The sequence below is a fragment of the Varanus komodoensis genome, unplaced genomic scaffold (genome assembly GCF_004798865.1).
Source record: "Varanus komodoensis strain SLA01 unplaced genomic scaffold, ASM479886v1 scaffold11, whole genome shotgun sequence".
NCBI lineage: Eukaryota > Metazoa > Chordata > Lepidosauria > Squamata > Varanidae > Varanus > Varanus komodoensis.
In genome coordinates, this window is record NW_025335317.1 from 30,891,217 (window position 1) to 30,912,420 (window position 21,204).

The 21,204-nt window shown below is 38.5% G+C and overlaps 1 protein-coding gene across 1 annotated transcript in view; it reads left to right on the forward strand.

Moving 5' to 3' along the window:
- The window catches only part of TCERG1L (transcription elongation regulator 1 like), a 200,112-nt gene that overhangs the window by 99,393 nt on the left and 79,515 nt on the right, over positions 1-21,204 (forward strand). Inside the window, exon 5 of the mRNA XM_044420743.1 lies at positions 20,230-20,355. Coding sequence (XP_044276678.1) covers positions 20,230-20,355 — 126 coding nt within the window. The remainder of the gene's footprint in view (positions 1-20,229; positions 20,356-21,204) is intronic.

Here is a 21,204-nt window from a genome sequence, read left to right on the forward strand (position 1 = left end):
GTCCTGGTTAAAAGAAGTTAAATACTCCTTTACTGTGTTGGCTGTATATCAAACTTATAATACATTTCATGTGCCATACAAATGGTATGTGGAAATGGCTGCATCCTGGGTTATCAGAACCCCAAATGAAAGGCATCAGTGATATATCAAAACTAATGGAAGGAGATTAATGGAAGGAGAACTCACTACTACAAAGTAAAGTGCTTCAAAGCAAGATGGTAATATGCCTTTTTCCTCTTTTTAATTAACTAATTTAAAGGATTTGTGATAGGGCTTATTCATTTCCTGTGCAGTTAAACCACAGTCAGCCTTAATGAGTGTTTATGAATATGATACTTCAGTAGCCAGAATGACAGCTCATACTGGTGTATGCAAACGTGATAGAAAAGTGTCATACTTTATTGGGGGAGTTGGGACATCTATAGATTTTTTAAAGGTAGCTGTTAATTTCCTGAATATTATTTTGCAGGGCCAGGGAATGTAGGGCCAGGTTCTGCCAGACAAACCTTGTGGAGTTCTATGACAAGATTTCAAGGTGGCTAGACAGAGGGGACACAGTGGAGGTGGCATACCTGGATTTCAGCAAGGCCTTTGACAAAGTGCCCCATGATATCCTGGTTGAGAAATTGAGTTGCTTTGGGATAGACTGATGCACCGTCCGATGAATTAGGGCATGGTTGACTGACTGAAAGCAGAGGGTAACTATTACTGGGGAAACTTCAGGATGGTGGTCTGGTGCAGCGCAGAGTTGCAAGGATAGTGGCTAGTTTGCAGGGAAAGCTGTGTTAGGTGAGACTGAGCGAACTGGGTCTTTTCAGCCTGGAGAAGAGGAGATGCTGAGGGGATCTGTTTGTGACATATAAGTATGTGTAATGCAGAGGTGGGTCAAGGCCTGTTTTTCCCTGCAGAGGAAGGCAGGACATGTTCCAATGTAGCAAAACTCAGGGAACCAAGGTTCAATTTGGATGCCAGGAAGTCCTTCCTGACAGTTAGGACCCTGAGGGTATTGAATGGACTTCCAGAGGAAGTGGTTGAATCCCCATCAGTGAAGGTGTTCAAGGATAGGCTGGACATGCACATGGTAGGCATGTGATGAGTGGAGCCAACTTGGGCCAGGGGTCAGATAGATGGCCCAGGAGGCCCCTTGTGACTTACTCTCTGTGTTTCTTATTTATTCTCTGCTGGACACAGCCTCTGACCAAAACTGTGTGACCTCCTCACAACTCTCCTCCCTATTGGATTTTACCCAATGACCTACAAACATTTTTTACAGTTATCCCCAGAACAACAATCATCTTTGTTTTTTCCAATCTGCACTGTCAAGTTGTGTTGGGTCCTTTGTTTATAGGCCCTAAACAGTTTGAGGAAGGATATTTGAAGGATTGCCTCATCCTGTAGAAGCCTACCCAGAGTTTAAGATCTGCTTCAAATGCATTTCTCTATATTCTACCACCAGGAGAATATAGGTTTGCAAAGAGAACTTAGTCGTTTTTTCTCTGGCACTGCCCCAACCATGGAACCTACTTCTTAATTTCTTTAAGAAGGTTAGATTGCACTCTTCTTTATTCAGTTTTAGAGTCAAACAGACATTATTTTAAATATGAATCTTTCAGCTATGTCTCATTCTCCCCATTTCTACTCTAGGGTAAGGAAAAAGCAGGACTGATCTAGTGTATTACCTTAGTATGGAGAATAAAGGGTTTTTAAGATCTGTGTGAGAGGCACTTACTCTGAACATTGAGAGAGAGAGAGAAACATAGCTGCTACATACAGATTTAAACCAATGTCTGTTTTGGCCTTTAAGTAGGCTGTTAAAATGGTTTTATGCGATGATGATGATGATAAAAGTATGTCTATATTATACTATAGCTCAAACTCTCTGGGCAGCTTACAGCAGCACATAAAATGCAATACAAATACAATATAAAAATACAGATAGCAGGAAAAAAATCATATAAATACCACAACAAATTAAAAAACAAAAAATAAATTTAGAACCAAATTTAAAGCCTACAATAGTTTACACAAATTAAACTATAACACTTGTTTGGCAGCTGCAATATAACATTAAAACTATTTAATTGCCATCTCATATCCTAAACTGGCACCAGAAAGATATTAGAATCAGCAGTAGGGTGGTCTCTAATGTTGATCCTAGTACATGGATAGTTTGCAGATGGAAGAGTCATTCCATCAAGTATAGTGGTTGCAAGCTGTGCAGGGCTTTATAGGTAAGAACCAACATCTTGAATTGGGCTCAGAGGCATATAAGCTCCCAATGCAAGCCTTTTTAATAATTTTAAATGCTTTTGCTGTGCTTTAAAAGACTGTATTTATCTACTGTGTGTGGTATTTTTAAGTTACTCATTTGTTTTTAAATTTTAAATTGGAAGTTATCTTAGAGGGACCATTTTGTGACTAAAGATGGCTCAGAAATAATTATATAAATAAGTAAAAGCAGCCTCTGATATGTCTCTAACTGTCAGAGACATTCACTTTCAGTAGTGTCAAAGCTGCTCCCCCCTTAGCAACTGTAACCAATCAGCTGGCCCTTTGTTTGCTGTCAACCCCCTATCCATATGTTGCAAACTTCCCAGAGGTTTACATCCTGATAAAATAAACTTTTACGTTGTGTTTCATTTCAAGAAGAGGTATTTAACTGCTGTACAAAACCTGCAACCAGCCACAAAGCTTAACAGTTGTATTTGTACTGTAGATCAAAATAAACATGTGTTTGTCACACTTTCCATACTGGTTTCTTCACATAGTCTAAGCACTGCTTTGTATTAGTTGCAGAGGTAAAATATGAACATGCATTCAACCAGTTTCCCCTATAATGCACACCTATACATTCACATAGCAATTGGGAAATAAAAAATCATGCATAAAAGTAAATTTGAATAGCAAAAATATACAAGTGATTTTGTGGGTTTCCATAAATACAAGTAACTAGGATGGAAATAAGGAAAAGACTGTACCAATAAAAGAGCTGGTTTCACCTATCTGAGCCTTAACTGATTATCACATTTCCCATTCAAATCAGTCTACATGCATATAGTAGAAAAAATATTCATTAATGGGTAAATAAATCAATGCTTAGAGCACATTTAAGTACCACTATTTCTCCATGGCTCTAAGTACACATTATGAAACATCCACCCAGTTCTCAGGGTATTTATAGCAAGCTTGTGGTTTCTGTCACCTTAGTAGAAAAGCTCAGATATTGGTGGCACTCACTCCCGGAACTCTTGAAATGTTGTTTAGTTTCAGCTTTGTCTTTTTTCTGAATTTGGTAAGTGACAGATTGATGCTGGATTTGGAAGGACAGAGAAAGAACACAGGTTGAAACACACTGTGAAAGCCAATTATGAGAATGCTGGACAAGTGTTAAAAAATGGGAAAACTAATGGATGTCTCAGATTTCCTTGCACTTTACAGTAGTGAGGGAACTTGGGCACTAGTATCTGAGCCAATTTTTGTCCTTGCGCCAACCATTGATTTCATGTAAATGACTGAGGTGGCTAGAACACTATCTCATCTTTTAAATTGTCTGGTTTGAAAACCAGTTGCTCCACTTTTGACAGAATAATCGGAAATATAGGACTATGACTCATTCCTGGGTACAAAGTAACAAAATAGAAGAGAGTTAGTTGAAAGGAAGTTCTGCCTTTTATCCACTTCTGAAACTTTGGTTGCTCACAATATGTTTGGCAAACAGGGTCCTCATATAAATAGTTATTGTTTGGGCAGCACTTCAATTCTCCATGATCTTCGCACATAAAACTGAGCATCAGTTAAGCTAATTGCATCAAACTGCATGTCACCAAACCTTCACAGATACATAAATAAAAGTACCAATTAGCCATTACTGCTATAAAACATTCTATATCTTCTTGACACACACAGTATAAAAAGCATCTCAAATTGCAATAGAAGTATGGTAAAAATAATGTTACTCTTGTGTGTACATCACACACTTTCTAGAAAATAAATAAGGCAATAGCTGAAGCTCCTGACAAACATTTTATTTTGTCCATCATGATGGTGGCCTAGAAGTTAGTATATTCTTTCTTAGTACTATTTATGTGTAAGCTAACTTAAGCAGGCTAGGAAGCTAATGTTTGAGTGTGAAGCCTTCGTATGGTTTATTCTGTCCCTTCAGTTAGCAAGGACAAGCACTACCAGAACAATGGGGAAAAGCCATGGCTCCAGATACTCAGCCAAATAGTATGTTCTGAACGCAATATGAGGATGGGCAAATCTGAACTCAAGAGTTTGTCTCTTGGCTCCACAAAGAACCCATATGGAACAGCTCAGCCTTCAGTGCTGGAAACTAGACTGCTTCATTGTCAACTGTTTGGTTTGGGAACAACAAGGGAAAGGGAAGAAAGAGGAAGAAGAAGGGAAGAGGAAAGGGGGGAAGGAGGAGGGCAGGAGAATTTATACAGACAATCCTATTTTATGAAGTTCAATAACAAATATATAATACTCTTATATATGTATTACGTGAATAAGAAGATAGGTTTCATAGCTAAAAAGGATACTTTTTGTAATGTTAGATAATATAATTTCTTATAATACAAATGGCCTAGGCTCACCAATCAAACATTACAGGATTAGATAGACAATCCAAAAGTTGGAAGCTGATGTAATTTTACTACAGGAAGTTCCTTTTTTTAAAAAAAGGACAAGATATTACACTGGTCTACAAATTTTGGGAAATTATCGACCTCTAAGATAAAATGTGTTAATTCTTACATATTTTGATTAGATGACTTAGAAAACAGGTGATAAAGGTGCTGGTTGGCTAGTTTTCAAGATATTCCACAATAAAGATTTATACACAGGCGAGTATATTGGCCTACAAAGGAGGGAGGCGTCTGATGATCATGATGCCTCATAGCTTCTCGACAAAGTACGGTAGAACAATGAAAATGGTACCACATGGAAGTGTACAAAGTTATCTTCACTTTGAGACTAAAGATTATTACCGAACTGTAATATATTGTTCCTTTATTGCAAGGTACATTTGTCTTGGTCAGATCTACGCATCATACAGTTACATCTGGTGGCTTGTGAAAGTGTCATTGCCTAACATTTCCAAGGAACAGTTGCGTGATATTTTCCCCCAGAAGCCAAGATGCCTTGAACCTGTGTAAACAATGCAGATAACTTCTGCTACATTTGTGGCAAGGTTACATTTGCATCTCAAATATGCAGTATGACAGCAGTAGTAAAAAAAAAAAGGCATACCACCTATATTTTGGATGCAAAATATGGGATCAGGACAAGAGTTGGGCCCCTCATTATTGTTGCATTACATGTACAACTTATATCTGCGTCATTGGCTAAACAAGAAGAAAAAGTCCATGTCTTTCTCAGTCCCAATGGTGTGGAGGGAACCCACCAAGCATAGTACGAGCAACTGCTATTTATGCATGATTCCCCCAATTGCAAAAGGGATCTCAAGAAAGAAGACGTGGACCATGGATCTCTCCAGGGATGATCCTACTACAGTTCACAATAGAAAAGTCAAAAAGCACATTTCGATACCAAATAATCGTTTGATCTGATGTTAGACCTTGTCTAATTTAGTCTAATTCATACAAAATTCATGAAAAAATCAATAAATGAATGGAAAGTTATGTTATTGGTATCAATAAAAAGATAAATTTATAATGATAGGTGTGGCACCATTCTCATTGCTATATCACATTTTGCAGAAAAGTTATGGACTATAATTGCACACCCCCTTGTAATTTTGTATTATTTTGATGCAATTTTGACCTGAAGCTGTTACTTGGAAACTGGAGCCAGTTAATACTCAGGATTTGATTTTCCTTTATTAGTGACCCAATTCTGGTAAAATTTATCTACTTCCATTTCCAAGGCTTTCTCCTTGTAGACCAGTGTTATCATGCCATGGTATGGCATGTTGTACTTCTCCCTCCCCTGAAGGGTTTAGTTTAAAGCTCTCCTGATGAAGTTTTTCACGTAGTGGCCAAACTTCTGCTGCCCATTCTTTGTGAGGTGCAGCCCGTCATTTGCCAGTAGTCCATCTTCCAGGAAGCTTAGCTTGTAGTCCTAGAATTCAAATCTCTATTTATGGCACCACCATCGTAGCCAGTCATTCACCTGAAGGATTTTTCATCCCCTAACAGTTCCTCTTCCATGTACTTGTAGGATTGAGAAGAAGACTATCTGGGCCCCTGTGATTTGCTCCCTAGAGTGTTGAAATCTGATCTTATTTCAGCAAAACTTCTCATGGCAGTGTCATTAGTTACCACATAGAAGAGAAGGAAGAGGTATTTGTCAGTGGGTCGTACAAGTTGTGTGAACTTGCGGGTTATATCTTCAACCTTGGCCCCAGGGAGACTGTATACAGAGAGAATACAGTATATGTAACATACATATTTTATCACCCCATGCAAGAAGGAATCTCCCACAACTAGCACTCCTTTTGTTGCAAATTTTGCTATCGCTTTCCTTGTTTGATTGGCTTTTTGTCTCTGAAAAATAGTTACCCAGTGTGTTGTGTAGTTCTTTCACAGTGGGTTTTTTGCACATCTCTTCCTCAAGTAACTCGAAGCAGTTCGAGAGTCCCACTGCTTCCACAGGTACAGAGTGTTTTGGAGGTCTTCTGCATCTAACTGTCACCCTGTTCCAGTGATTTTCCTCGTTTTCTCTTCCCCCAGGGTCCTCTTCTGCTGCCTTGGCTTGCTGTTGGCTTTTCTTCCTTCTGGACTGCACTTACAGTCCTCTGCTCTGTCTAGAAACTCTTCATTTTCTTTTATTGTCCGGAAGGTGGACACTCACCGCTCCAGTGCCCTCACTTTTTCCTGTAATAGGGGTACTAGTGTGCAACAGTTGCAGTTGTTGCAGGGCACCACTGTGGAGTCTTCTCGGTGCATTGCTTGTGCTACCACGTGCAGCGGGGGAATTGAGGTGAAAAAACGGTGGGGGAAAATGTTAGGGACCTTTCCCTGGACCTCCCCTACCGAGCTCCTGTTCATCCCTGGGAGCTTGGCAGAGGCCCTAGACCAGCTGCGGCAGCTTCCTCTGATGTGCTCTGCTCTGCATGGAGTCAGGAACCAGAGTGAATAACTCTGACCACACATCTGCTGCTTGCTGTTCAGGCCACTCCCTTTCAGTTACTCAGCAATCAGCTGATCCCGAACTTCCCTTCAACTGTCTCTTAGAAAACAATAGACTTACAGCTAGGCTACTGCAGGCCTACCTCTGCCTCTTCCTCTAATCTCCTGGTTGCTTGCTCTCTGGGAGCTTGGCTGCTTATATCCCAGAGACCCTAGACCAGCTGGGGCAATTTGTTCTGAAGAATCAGGAACCAGTTATATAAGGGATCAGGCCCAAATAGATGTTTAACAGAGTTAGAAAACTGCACAGAAAGGGATAATTAAAAGAAAAAAGGGATTAATTTCATCTCTTTAAAAAGCATTATTGATAAAGAATAGTAATATGGGAATTAAGACAGTTTGGGAGACTAATTTAAACATTAGTATATCAGAAAATAATTGGGGGGAAATTGACTAGTCAACCATACAAATTGGTATCATCCAAATCTAAGGGACTAGTATTCAAAGCAGTACACAGATGGCACGCCCTGTGAAATAGCATAGAATTAAGAGTGATATCAGAAATGTGTTGGGGAAATTGTGGGTATAAAGAATCATTAGAGCATATGTGGATAACTTGTCCAAAGTAATTAATTGGTTGGAAAATATAACAAATGAAAAAATAGTTTAAATGAAGCTATATTACTTTTTTTATTATTTATGGATGGAAATGGAAATTTATTTAATAAAGCACTGATGGTGATACTCATAGGAGTAACCTGAAATGAAATTGCTGGAAATATGCTGGAAATATGCTGAATACCTCTCCTTGCAAAGGTTTCTGAACAGAATATGGATGGTTACATTTATGGAAAAATTGACTAATCCTATTAGACTATATAGAGGAGAAATAAAACAAGATAATTTTATGAAAATATGGCATCCACTATTTATCTGTTATACGGACTTAAACAGTACAGAAGACCAAGTGGGAAATTGGCTGGTATGCTGGTCAGCTTATGCTTTGGAAGCCATTGTGTGTACAATAAGATAAATATTGGATTGTAGTATAATGTAAACAGTTTAACTTTGTATTTTTTAGGAATGTCTATAAGGAAAAATAGACAGATACAGATATGGATACTTTTCTGAAGTCAATTTCTTTTCTCTTTACAATTCTACTCCTTGTACATAGACCCTCCACCCACAATGTATGTATTATATATATTCTGAAAGAGAGAGAGAGAGGAACAAAATACATTTGCAGGTCTTTAGGGTGCCACAATCCTCTTTGCTGCTCAAAGTAAGGGACTAGTGTTTAATTCACACTGAATTAAAAAGCCTCAGAAAGTCTCAGAAAAAGCCTGGCACTGAAAAGACCTTATTTCTTCATTCCTCAAATTGTGCTGGAGTACTTTTACTTTTAATGCATTATCACATGGAATAAAATACACTTCTACCATTTTCTAAACAGAATTAAAATTCTTCACAGTAAAGACAACATTACTTGACTGAATAGATGTTGGTAGGATCGGGGACTACAGCTTAGTGGCAGAGCACTAGTAAATGTTAAATTGGCCTCACATCTCTGGAATAAATTGCCATTAGTGGTTCAGGCCCCAACATTGCAGGCCTTAAAGAAGATCCTGGACATGTAGCTGATACTGTGGTCTTTTCCTGTTATAGTTTATCAGATTAGTTATAACTGCAGCTGCAGTGTAAGATTTGGTCTAAAGCTGATTTTGGTTGTTCAGTTGTCCTTTTGGAATATTTACTATTTTTTATTAGATGGTAATTTATTAGATGGCGGTGATGGTAAGGATGATTAATTTCATTTCAATGCTACCCAATAGCCAAAACTTTCTAGTCACTTCACAACAATACACAAAACAGACAATTATAACAATTAATAAAACAAGTATTTTATTGTTGCAAAATGCCTTTGGAAAGTTCCTGTCCTGAAAGGTGGCTTTGAAATATTTTAAATATAGATTATCTAGCTTTTAGCTGATCTTGTGTCATTGATTCTATGTACAGTATTTATTTCTGAAAAGTAATTTGCCTTTCTATCAAATGGTGCTTAAGGCAACTGTGACTGATAAATACGAAGTGCAGTATACAATAACAATAAAAATAAAATAAAATAAAGTAGGATACTGTTGTGTACTGCTCTTTTCTTCATGCTAATAGGGATTTTAAAATTTAACAACCAACTACAAATAATTCTTAAAAATATCTCTAAGCAAGTATTTCTTGGCATTATTTTCCATATTAGTTGCTACAGTTCAATGGGCTAAAAAATAACTCCAAACAAAAAGAGGTTGTGTGTCTCCCAATGTCCTTTGTAATGAGTAAACATTATCATCACCAAGTCTCTCAGGCCAATCAAAGTTTGTCAGGCAGCTGCTCTTGCTTGTGTTTGAAACAGTTTCAGTAATTGCTGTCTCAAATCACACAACTGTACAAACAATACATACACCAAATAAGTCATTGCTGATTTTACCAGGAGGTTTTAGTTCTTCTAGAGCCACGGCTAAGACTCTTAATTTCACAGCTTTGCTATTTGCTAACAGGAAACTGTTTCATTATTAATACTTACAATTACGCTACAGAAAGTGGCAATATGAACATTACATAAGAACTGCCAAAATAATGCAGAAACATCTAAATGGCAATGTCATACTCACTTCCTCCTTATCTCTCTTTTCCCAGATTTAAGTTATTACCTGCAGATGATCAGTCAATGGTTCTGAAAATGTACTTTTTCTAATGTACTGGACAAGTATTTTGATGGAAAACAGGAAATAGGGCTACATAATCCTGCATCATGGATTAAAAGTCTCAGGGTACAGATCTAAGGCAACGAAGGCTACCTGCCAGAAATATAAAACTTTATGCTAGCAATCTCAGCAATACGGTGATAGGGCTGCCCACCACAGTGTCTAGGATAGATGAGAAATGTGTGGAGTCCATATTTGCTTTGCTGCTCATCAAATCTAGTAGAACACTAGGTTGCAATGAACATTAAAGACAAACCTGGTAGAGTAATGTTTGTTCCCAGGCCAGAACAGATTTTAGATTTATATTTTACCCATGATAATGTGGAAGCTGTTTCCACTTTGCTTCTTCAGAAATAAGCTAATAACATGCAAGAATCAGGTAGATACAGAAAATGAGTCAAACTATGTTTTTGTTGAATATGTAAACTGGGACCCTCCAGAAATTTTAGATGACAACTTCCATAATCCATGGCCATTGTTATGCTGGCTGGTGAATCTGAGAGATGTAGCCCAGAATAGTTGTGTGCATCAAGTGGCCTTTTCTTGATGCCGTAAGTTGCTGCTGATCTCTGGAAAAACTCAGAAATAAGTGTGTGGGTATATGCAGGGAGGCCACATGGAGCAAGCTCACATGAAAAGGTGGAAACATGTGAGTGTCAAACCACAGCAGAGTTAGGCAACATGGAGCCATGGGCACTAATATACATCCAAACTTTTCTTGGTACACAGTATAATGCTTTCTCTCTCCTATTTAAAAAATATTTTTAAATGGCAGCTAGAATTGTTATGAAATGGTTCTAGGGGAGTTTTTTATGGTCAGAGACCAGGAAGATAAAAAACAGATACAATAGATGTAGAAAAAATAAAGCAGTTAAAACAAATGCATTTTATGCCATTTTTTTCCACTTAAATGAATTATCACGTTTTTCCTAACCTGCATTTTGGTAGCATTTATAGTAACATAAGTGGGTACATCCTTTATACAAATAGATACCAGAGTGGAAGAATCATTCCCATAAAGATCTCATAAAGGATTAATCAATTTCTATCTGCATTCCCTATAGAAGCTGCAATATAGAAGAACATGCTCCACTGTTTCTACTGCTCCAACACCACAGGAGCATATCCATTCATTGACAGGGGTTTTATTATATTGCCCCTTTAATAGTGCTGATGGAAGCACATTAAAAGAGACAAGAGGAAATGCTCTTCTGTACTCTAGGATAGTTAGAGTATGCAGATATGGTGCTGAAGTAAAATCATTATTATAGTAGTAATAATTATAGTATTGCGGTTAAGATGAAATAGTGATGAAGAAATTTTACTAGCAGTTCTCAAATATTGAAGATCCAGGTCTATTAATAAATAACAACAATAAAGTGGGACTTCCCCAGCCCATAATAGCCCATGACTTTTGCAGCGAGACTTAGTCTATGTAGCTTTGTGTTCATTTTGCTTATCCATCAGTTAACATATACATCTGAAAGTAGTAGAGACAGATAATTTCCAGAAGCTGCTAGAAAATGTAAATCTAGCCACCATTTAAAGGCTTCAGTCCATGCCTTCTATTCAACAGATCAAATCCCTACTTCTGGATAAATGGATGTATCGCATACACAGGGAGGAAGGCAGTTTGTCCTGTTGAAGCTTCAGTGTTAAATGATAGTAAATTATTATTTACTATTGTAAATAATAGGTTTAATTCATAAAATTAAAAATTAGGTTGTAAATTAGGTTTCTGTTTGAGGCAAAAATTGTGGGTTCAAATGATATTACTGTATTTGTTATTATGTCAGGGCTGAGGGCTCAACTCAGCTTTGTACATTTGTCTTTAAGGCAAGGTACTTGTCTTTTATCAAGACTCTATAGTATTCATTTTGTGATGGTGCTCAGGAGTTTCTCCAAATGTTCCCACAGCCCAAAAGCAACCAGCAGAAAAACAAATGGTTGGACAAAGTTGATAAAAGCAGGAGCAACACAGTCTTATCTAGTACCATCTAGTAACATCAGGACCATGTACAGTAACAAAGAAAATAAACTTGGCAACCAACAGCAATGACCATATACAATGTGAATTTAATTGCATGAAAGTGATTCATGAGCATTATAAAAATGTAATTAGCAGACAGGAAGGACAGATGGGGATTTGGGACAACAATGTAACATTTTTCTTCAACTGCAGTTTGAACAATCCCTCCCAGCCCACAAAAGTACTATCAAGAAGAAACTCCCATTAACAATATAAGCTTCTTGGAGAAATATTAATTTGGATAACTGTACAGGAGAATTAAACTCCATTCTTGCCATGTTATATTGCTACTTCTCCCTCCCTTCCTCTCTCCCTCCTTCTTTATGTGCGCACACGCATACACAGTGCAGCCATGGTTTGTTTATTTTTGTCAACTGCACATTAATTATATTCATGCAATTTACCTCATGTCTTGCTGAGCCCTAAGAACAAACAAATCTATTTGGGAACACTAAAACCCAAATACAAGATATGCATTTTTTTTATTCTATCCCTAAAGGTCAATACAGAAGAGAAATTGTGGCTCTTGGGGTTGGAGGTAGGTGGAATTCATTCTACAGCCTTGAGTCAATTGATATAAAGGCCCAACTCCTCCCTGTATCAGTTTACAATGTGGAAAGCTGGCACGAACACTCTCTGAAAAACTTTCCAAATAGCTATCAGCACTTTATATTAAACTCACAATTGTACTGACAAACAGGCAGAGCTGGGGAAAGCATGGCTGAATAGGCCTGCACCATCCTAGATCGAAAAAGTGATGCATACCAACTTGTCTCACACCCAACATGGCTTTGCCCATGCATGAGGTTCATGCTGGGAAAAATGTCCAATGGTTTCCATTTCAGTCTAGCAATCTAGGGTGAAGCAGGGAGGAGGGTCGTGAGGAGGTCACACAGTTTTGGTCAGATGCTGTGTCCAGCAGAGAATAAAGAAGAAACAGAGTGAGACACAAGGGGTCTCCTGGGCCATCTAATCTGACCCCCTTCTCCAGCCAGCTCCGCTCATGACATGCCTACCATGTGCATGTCTAGCCTATCCTTGAACACCCTCAGCGATGGGGCCTCAACCACCTCCCATGGAAACTCATTCCATTCCCTCAGGGTTCTAACTGTTAGGAAGTGCTTCCTGGCTGAACCTTGGTTCCTCGAGCCTGACTCCATTAGAGCGCGTCCTGCCCTCCTCAGCAGGGGAGAACATCACATTGACATCACATGTCAATGTTGTGTTCTCATGCAGAAAATTACCCAAGCATTCCATCTAAAATAGAACGAGAGCATATTAACAATTTGATTATCTTTTATGGTACACAAGGCAGCCAGCTCTTCTACTTAGTGTTACAGCCAGCTCTGCAACTCCTCACTGGAGGGGAGACTCAAGGGCCTCCATTTAGTGCATAGGTGGAAAGTGGACCTGTTCATTCTATTGATGCACTGTACTAATGCTATGAACAGATATGTACTATATGTTGTTAGAGCTTCTTTATGTTTAAAGTACTATAAAGTCTTACAAAACCATATCAAAATGGTTTCACATGGTTCTGCACATCATACTGCATTTCTTTAAAACATTTTCTTTTCCACAGTCATCAGATTGACACAAGCTCCACAGTTCTCAGTGTGTGTGCATGAAAATTAACTCACTGTTTGCATTTTCCCTACACTTAAGTATATATTTTCAAAATCTCTAAATTCAGAAGAAGAGCAACTACTTGATTCAAATATAGTCTGTACTAAGTCAAATTGATTGCTTGAAATAAAACAATAGTAACTTTTCAAGAATAAATATTTGCCCACTTAAGTATTACATAAACATTAAAGAAAGCAATCTCTATCATAGATTGCCTTGGAATTCAAATGCTAAAAAAGCACTAAGGATTTGCCTTAATTTCATAATGTAACAGAAGCATTCAGAATGAAGTGAATATAGCCAAAAGGGCTGAAATTATATCTAAGCATAATCCATAAAATTCCTAAGTATAAACCAAACAATCAGGGTACATTTAGATGAGGAAGATGATGATGATAAATTTTAGTCAATTTTTGGTGATTGCTGTCTTGCCATTTCATATTGCTTAATTTTAAACACCTAACCTATAGCCCTTTAAAGAAATAGCTCCATTTCCTTTGACAATCTTGCAGGATGTATTTTGTTACAGCTTTTTATTCCTATGCTAAAAATGTGGCCAATGTTCCTCACTGACAACTGTTTAAAAGCAGCTGTATTATCATCTGGAAACAGTCATCAGTGTTGATTCTGCAAATTGGCTCAACCCTCCACAGGAGTCATGATACAGGGAAAGGCTCTTCATTCTCTTTACGTTTGCCAAACTGCTCAGTACTATTTTCCCCTGTCTTGTTTGTCCACGGAAGCTGTTGGGAGAATCCAAATAAATCCTCAAATAAAAAGATATGCTTTTGCATGTCCTTTAATATAAAATCTGGCAGCAGTGCCCTTGCTCCTCTCTATTCAAAGAGACTAGAACTTTTTGCCCAGCTCCACACACATGGGAAAAGCAGGCAGCCCCAAGGGGTTTATTATTCATGCATTTTCTTCCAGAATAAGGTGTTCAGCCACCTCAGCATCTGCTGGGAACAGTGCTGAATAGATTCTCCTGCCTTGATGGAATCATCTCTCCCTGAATGTCAAAACCCACACCTGGGATCTGTTATTATTCATATTGCTCTACTGTTTGCCTCTCCATTACTTGCCAGTCACCCATATCACAGCCTCTCTGCTGTTAACTTTACAGTGTTACATTGTTGCCTGTATTGTTCCTTGCAATGTACCCATTCTTCCATCATTGTCACCCTCACTACTGTGTATGTGACCCAAACCCTATAAAATATTCTGTATATGCCCAGAGAACTTGTAGTCAGGGGGCATACTGACTACCCAGCACTGCTGTTGAACTTTTTGCCTCTGCAGAGGGGTTTCCTGGTGACCTTATCAATGAACTGCTGAGGTTCAAGCATGGCATCTTCTGTGTGGATTCAAGCATACATTTTCCCATTCTGCTAATCCAGAATTTCCTGACAAGCTGATCCTAATGTATTCAATAGCTATGCCATTTCCCTTCATTGTTACTCAAAAGAAGGTCCCACTTCCACTCATACAGGTTGGGATACTAACATGAGCACTATGAGTTTTTAATATCTGGACTGGACCTTTAGAGTATTTTTTGAAGACATGGCTACTATATGCATATTTAAATAGCTTCTGTTTTGGTCCTGTGACTTGTGCTGAGAAACAGTGGGGGAACCGCATGATACCAGGAGGAGGAAGAATGTCCTTGGGATCAGGAGCTATATTTAGATTGGCCATGTAGCACATGCTTTGAATTTAGAGGTGCCCAGGTTCAACCCCATGGCACCACCAGGTAAATGTATTAGGTGGGAAGTGACGTGAAGAATTCCAAATGAGGCCCTGGAGAAGTACTGATATTCAGAGTAGATGATACAGGTCTAGGTATAACATTGGTCTGATCAAGCATTAGTAGGCTCCCTATGCATTTTCCCATATTTGGGGGCCAGATGGTGAACAATGGAACTACAGTTGCTTGCTCTTTTTATGCCATCCATGGCACAATCCACAATTCTCTACTCAGAAGTAAGCCTGCTTGGGCTCAATGGTACACTCCAAGTTAAATAAGTATAGGATTCTATCCCTATAGGTGATTTATCACTTCAGCAAGTGAGATTATTACTTGAACCTCAGAAGTTTTACAAACTTGAATATTCTAAACTAATAACTAAGCCTGATATTTAATGAGTATACATTAACACAATTTTCACAGATCTTGCAAGTACTGTTATTATAATTAATTGATTGATATCTTTGGTTTAGTGACCAGGTTGCTTTATGCAGAAGGCTATTTTATGTTTTGATGATAGCAAGCATGGGAATTACTTGCATCCCACCATCACCTCAATGAATCCTTGAATGTTTCTAGGTGGGTTTAGACCAGTCATTACCTTTTAACCATTTGTTCCCCTTCCCGATGTCTTCCAGTACAACTGAATTCCTTCTCCCTGCATATTCTGATCTCGCCATGTTCCTTTTTTCTCAGTATCAGGGACCAGTATTTTAATTTCTTTAAACAGTTCTTATAGCTGCTTGAAAATTGTTACTGTCCTTGGCTTCTGCTCATGTCGTATTATTAATTTAAAGGGTAAGCCCCACCAGTGTTCCAAAGCTTTGCTGTGAAGGCCTTTCATTTTCTGCATCTCTGTAGTATCTCAGCAGCCACACCATGGTATATTTCAATCCTTTCTTTTTCATAAACCAGCTCCTGCTTACTATGCAATGCATGATACATAGTTTTTCTCACTGTATATAGGGAAAACCTTACCACGGTGTCTCTCTGTCTTGTTTCTTGTCTGGGTCCAACTCTATAGACTCTCTCAAGGGGTGTTCAAGGATAGGCTGGATGTGCACATGGTGGGCATGTCGTGAGCGGAGCCGGCTGGTGCCAGAGGTCAGACTAGATGGCCCGGGAGACCCCTTCTGACTCACTCTGTTTCTATGTTTCTCTCCAGGTCTCCAATTCTGGACAGAGGTTCTGAAACCATTTTCAGAAACTCCTTAATGACCTAAGACCTCGTTAGGTCTTCCCTCCTTAATCCCTATTTGAATTTTTTTAGACAAAGGTTCTGGCATTGATTCTGGTTCTTCTGGTCTGTCACTCGTTCTTTTAACAATAGTAACTCCTTTTCCAATAGCTTGTTTTTTGTTTTTTGTTTTGTTTTGTTTTGTTTTTTCTGTTGATGCTGGGCAAGTTCAAAGGATTTGTTTGCTTTTTTTTCTGTGTGTTTGATAGAGTCCCTGAGTTCCATTAAAGGCTTTTTAATGGTTTCTAATATAGTTTTCATATCACTTTGTAGATCTTAATTGGTTCAGGAGCTGCTTCATCATTAAGTTCATTAGCTGATTTAGCACTTTTTTTTGCTTTTTCCCTTTTGCCTTACTGGACATTGCCTCACTGTCTGACTCATACAAGGCATCCGCAGGATCATTTTGATCTTCTTCTGAGGAGGAAGGATCCAGCTTATTCTCCCTTACCATCTTCTTTGGTCTTCCATTAATAATACTCTTTCATGATTATTCTTTTTCTGCTCACTGAGAATCACGTTGAAATAGCTGATTAATAGAAGGGATAAAGAGGAGCAAATCTCTTATGCTGCCATATTCCTTGACAGCAAACCATGCCCCCACCCCACCCCTTTCAGAAAAGCGTCTTGGCTGTTTTTGTGCTACTCCTAGGATTTCACTGTTTTTCATGCATTTTTTACTTTGGATATATTAAAGTTGGATCTTCCACCTCCCCTAATTTTATTAATCCTCCTGGAAATTTTATTGAATGTGAGTATATAAATTATTCAAATGCAAAATTATATAGCAAACGAATGACAAAGGAAAAATTCTTTAGAACTAGTGTGAGTTCCTTTTCTCATCCCAAGCCAGGCAAGCATATTGAGGGTACTTTCTACCTGCTACCTGCGCTCGTATCCACACTACTGGTATGTGATCCTTAACTATTTCTCTATGGCTCTGGTTCTTCTCCTGCTGAAATAGTGTCACGTAGGTGGCTGCTGCTTGTATTTGGAGTGGCAGGATATATAAACTGTCTGTGAGAAGACTAATGTACTGTGCTCCCACTCAAATATAATGAAATTTGTAGTGGGGAAGAACTTTTTGCTGATGGAGTAATAATGCATTGTGTGTGTGTGTGGATTGTGCATGGAGCAGATCAGCCATACACTTGAGAAGACTGGAGATTTCTGCAGGCTAAATTATTGGTGTGCATGGCTATGATTGTTCCATAGTGGCACAGTTTGCTGCAATCACTCTGGGAGAGGCTGTTGGTATTAGCACACTATTGCTTCTGTTTTGCTACTGGGATGATATACAAAGGATTCCACAGTATAGCATAGATCTTGTCCTGGCATCAAAGAACCATGGGATCAACTTGTTAAACTTGACTTCTGTAACGCACTCTACGTGGGGCTACCCTTGAAGACGGTCCGGATACTTCAATTGGTTCAAAATAGAGCTGCCAGGCTGCTGACGGGAACTAGACGTTATGTTCACATGACTCCAGTTCTCCGGCAGCTTCACTGGCTTCCCATTGAAGTCCGGGCCCAATTCAAGGTGTTGGTGATGACCTATAAAGCCCTAAACGGCTTGGGTCCTGGTTACCTGAAGGAGCGCTTACGTCCATATATGCCCAGCCGCCCCCTGAGATCAGCGGGAGAGGCCCTTCTCCAGGAGCCCTCAGTGAAGGAAATTAGGAGGGTGGTTACTTGGAGGAGGGTTTTCTCAGTGGTGGCGCCTAAGTTATGGAATGCACTCCCCAGAGAGATCCGCCTGGCGCCGTCGTTATTTGTTTTTCGGTGCCAGGCGAAGACCTTTTTATTTCAGCAGCATTTTAAATGTTAATAGTATTGAATTTTATTTGGCCAGGGCGGCTTATTTTATTCTACTGTATATATTTTAATTGTTATTGTTTTAATGTATTGTGTATTTTATTTGATGTTGTGAGGCGCCCCGAGGCTTCGGCAAGGGGCAGCATAGAAATGTTTTAATAAATAAATGAATAAATAAATAAATAAAATTTCATATAATGTACCTACCATCTCTTAAGAATTTACTCTTTGGTTCATAGAGGTTTCACTCAAGTTATTCGACAGTTCTCTCTATATCAGCAAATTTAGCTCCTTGAATATTATTGCTTTTGTACATATCTCCCCCCACTGCACTTCTACTGATTTAAAATATGAAGTTGTAAAAAGGAATAAACTAATGTTAAAATTATATATGGCTGTCTTTTAAAAAAATCCTCTTTCAGTTCATAGGCATCTAGATACAGTACTGGTTCACAGTTTGAATTCCAATGTTGTTCTGTGAAAAAGTAATTGATAATATAGGAGACAATGCATTATAGTGGCAGGTTTAAAACTTGCAAAATGGAAGCAGCAATAAATACTGGGCGGTTGGTGCCAGCTGTGTAAAAACAAAAACAGAAAAAAAGGAACCCTGACCACTCAGTGCTCAAGTCATGCAGAGGAACTGAGTGCAGAAAACAATTTTCTAGCAGTTTGAGAAGGTTTATAGAGAGTGTATTCAATTCTCTCCCTCTCCTTTCTTATTTATATTTTTATTAATTTTAGTTCATTTCTGTTCTATTCAGATGTCATTTACCTCATATGTAGTCAAAAGAAAGAAAGAAAAAGCATGCAAGCATTCAGTGTTTCTGCATGCTGGACAGTATTGCCAACTGTCCCACCCCATATTCACCTCTGGTCCTGACCAACCTCAGCCTGAGTCAGTTTGGAGAGAATAATGAAAGGTACTTCTCCTCCATGCCAAGTAGGGGAGGATTATACTGGCAGATGAATTTTACTTCAGCATTGCCAATAGGAAAATTTGGGTGAGGGCTGGTCCTGCCTGGTTCAGCTGTGGGCTATATGAAAAAGTACTCCTTTTTATCCTTCAGGGGATGACCCTGGGTTCTAGTATTATGGGGGTGGGGGGAGAAAAGCTACTCCCTATCCACTTTCAACCGCATGTAATTTTATCTGACTCTCCCATATTTTGTCTTGTAACCTTCCTCACAGGAGAATTGTTCCAAACCATTTGGGTTGCTCTTTTCTGCAGTTTTCCTACAATATCTTTTTCTGGGGAAGTGACCAGAACTTAATCCTTTCCTGCTATTTTAGTCCTAGTCCTGCCCTCCCTCATGGCTGTTTTTAATCCTGGGAGGAAAGCTGCTAATGGCAAAATCAAACAATCATGACTTAATGTTACATTTAGTTCAGACATAACATTATGACATGACAGTCTCATCCTTGGTTGCATTTTTCCTCACAATTTTGATAACTGAGCAAGAAGGAAAAGTGATATGAAAGAGTTGGTGCTAAAAATTTATGAGCTGAGTTGAAATTCTGAACTAGAGAAGATAATTTCTTATTCCTTCACCTGCGCACTCCTGAAACTGTTCTCCATCAATACCTTGCCACTGACCTCTTTGCCTACAATTTGGCAAATCCTATTCATGTACTTATGTTGTTAAATATCTATTTCTGTTTATCACATTTTAGTTCCCCACCCAGTGAATTCACTTGCTAGAATAAGGTGGGAGTAAAAGTCAAAAGGGCTTTAGCAAAATGAATTCATGCAAATATTTAGGTGGAGTGTTTGGATATTGCATTCTAAAATAATTGCCAAGTACTATTGAATAGAGTGATAGCATCCAATACTACCAAACTGTTTTTGAAATGTGTTTGCTTCTGACACCTTTGTACTTGCACATAGTGAAAACAGTCATGTATTCATTATGGTTTGTATGCAGGTGCTGCTTCTAAAATGGAGACTTGCATGACTTCTCTGATGCCAGCTCAAGTCACCAGGGTAGCAGCTATCTCTTCACCAGCTGTGACATTCATGGCAACCAGTTTGGTGGATCAGACATTAACAGGTGCATTTACACTTCAGCATACTGATTATATTTATATAGCATATGTTGCATATTTGTGTACTTTTCAACTAGATTGATTTTGCTTTGCTTTGTGCCATGTGGAAAACAAACAAAAAACCTTGCAATAGAAGCATTTTGAAATGGTACTAAATCTGTCATGGCTACCCATCGAACAATTCAGAATGAATACAAATCAGCTATCACCAAAATACATCTAGCTAACAGGGCTATAGGCACAGTATAGTAAGGAAATAAACAAATAAATTTATTCATTCTGCTCCAGGGTGCTTTAGGCTTTTTCTCTCCAGACCATTGCACTAAGGAGGGAGTTTCCTTCATGAACATGATTTGAGTACTAGCATATTTTTTACTGTTGCCTTCATAAAGCTTCAGGAACAATATATTACATCAGTTTATTATAGAAGAAGGATGTCAGTCATTTCCCCACTAAGTTAAAGTGGGACTTAGTAGTGTTGGGACCTCTGTGTTCTTTGAACCAGTATCTGAGGCTACACAGTTCTTCCATCCCTGTCATTTTGCTTTTCCTTTCTTCTCTCCCCCTGCACCCCACTGTACCCCATTTAAGAATGCTGCCTTACAGAAACATGTTGAGACTAGTTTCTTTCTGTACCTTTACCAAAACTCTTCCAGGTTTGTTCTCCCTTTTTAACAAACTGTTTAAAAATGCAAAACAACAACAAGAATGGAATGGATTTTAGAGTTAGTACATGCAAAACTGAAACTGAATAAAATGAATGAGCAGTCTAGTGAGGATGTAGAAACATAAAAACATAGAAACAGATTATTATTATTATTATTATTATTATTATTATTATTATTATTATTATT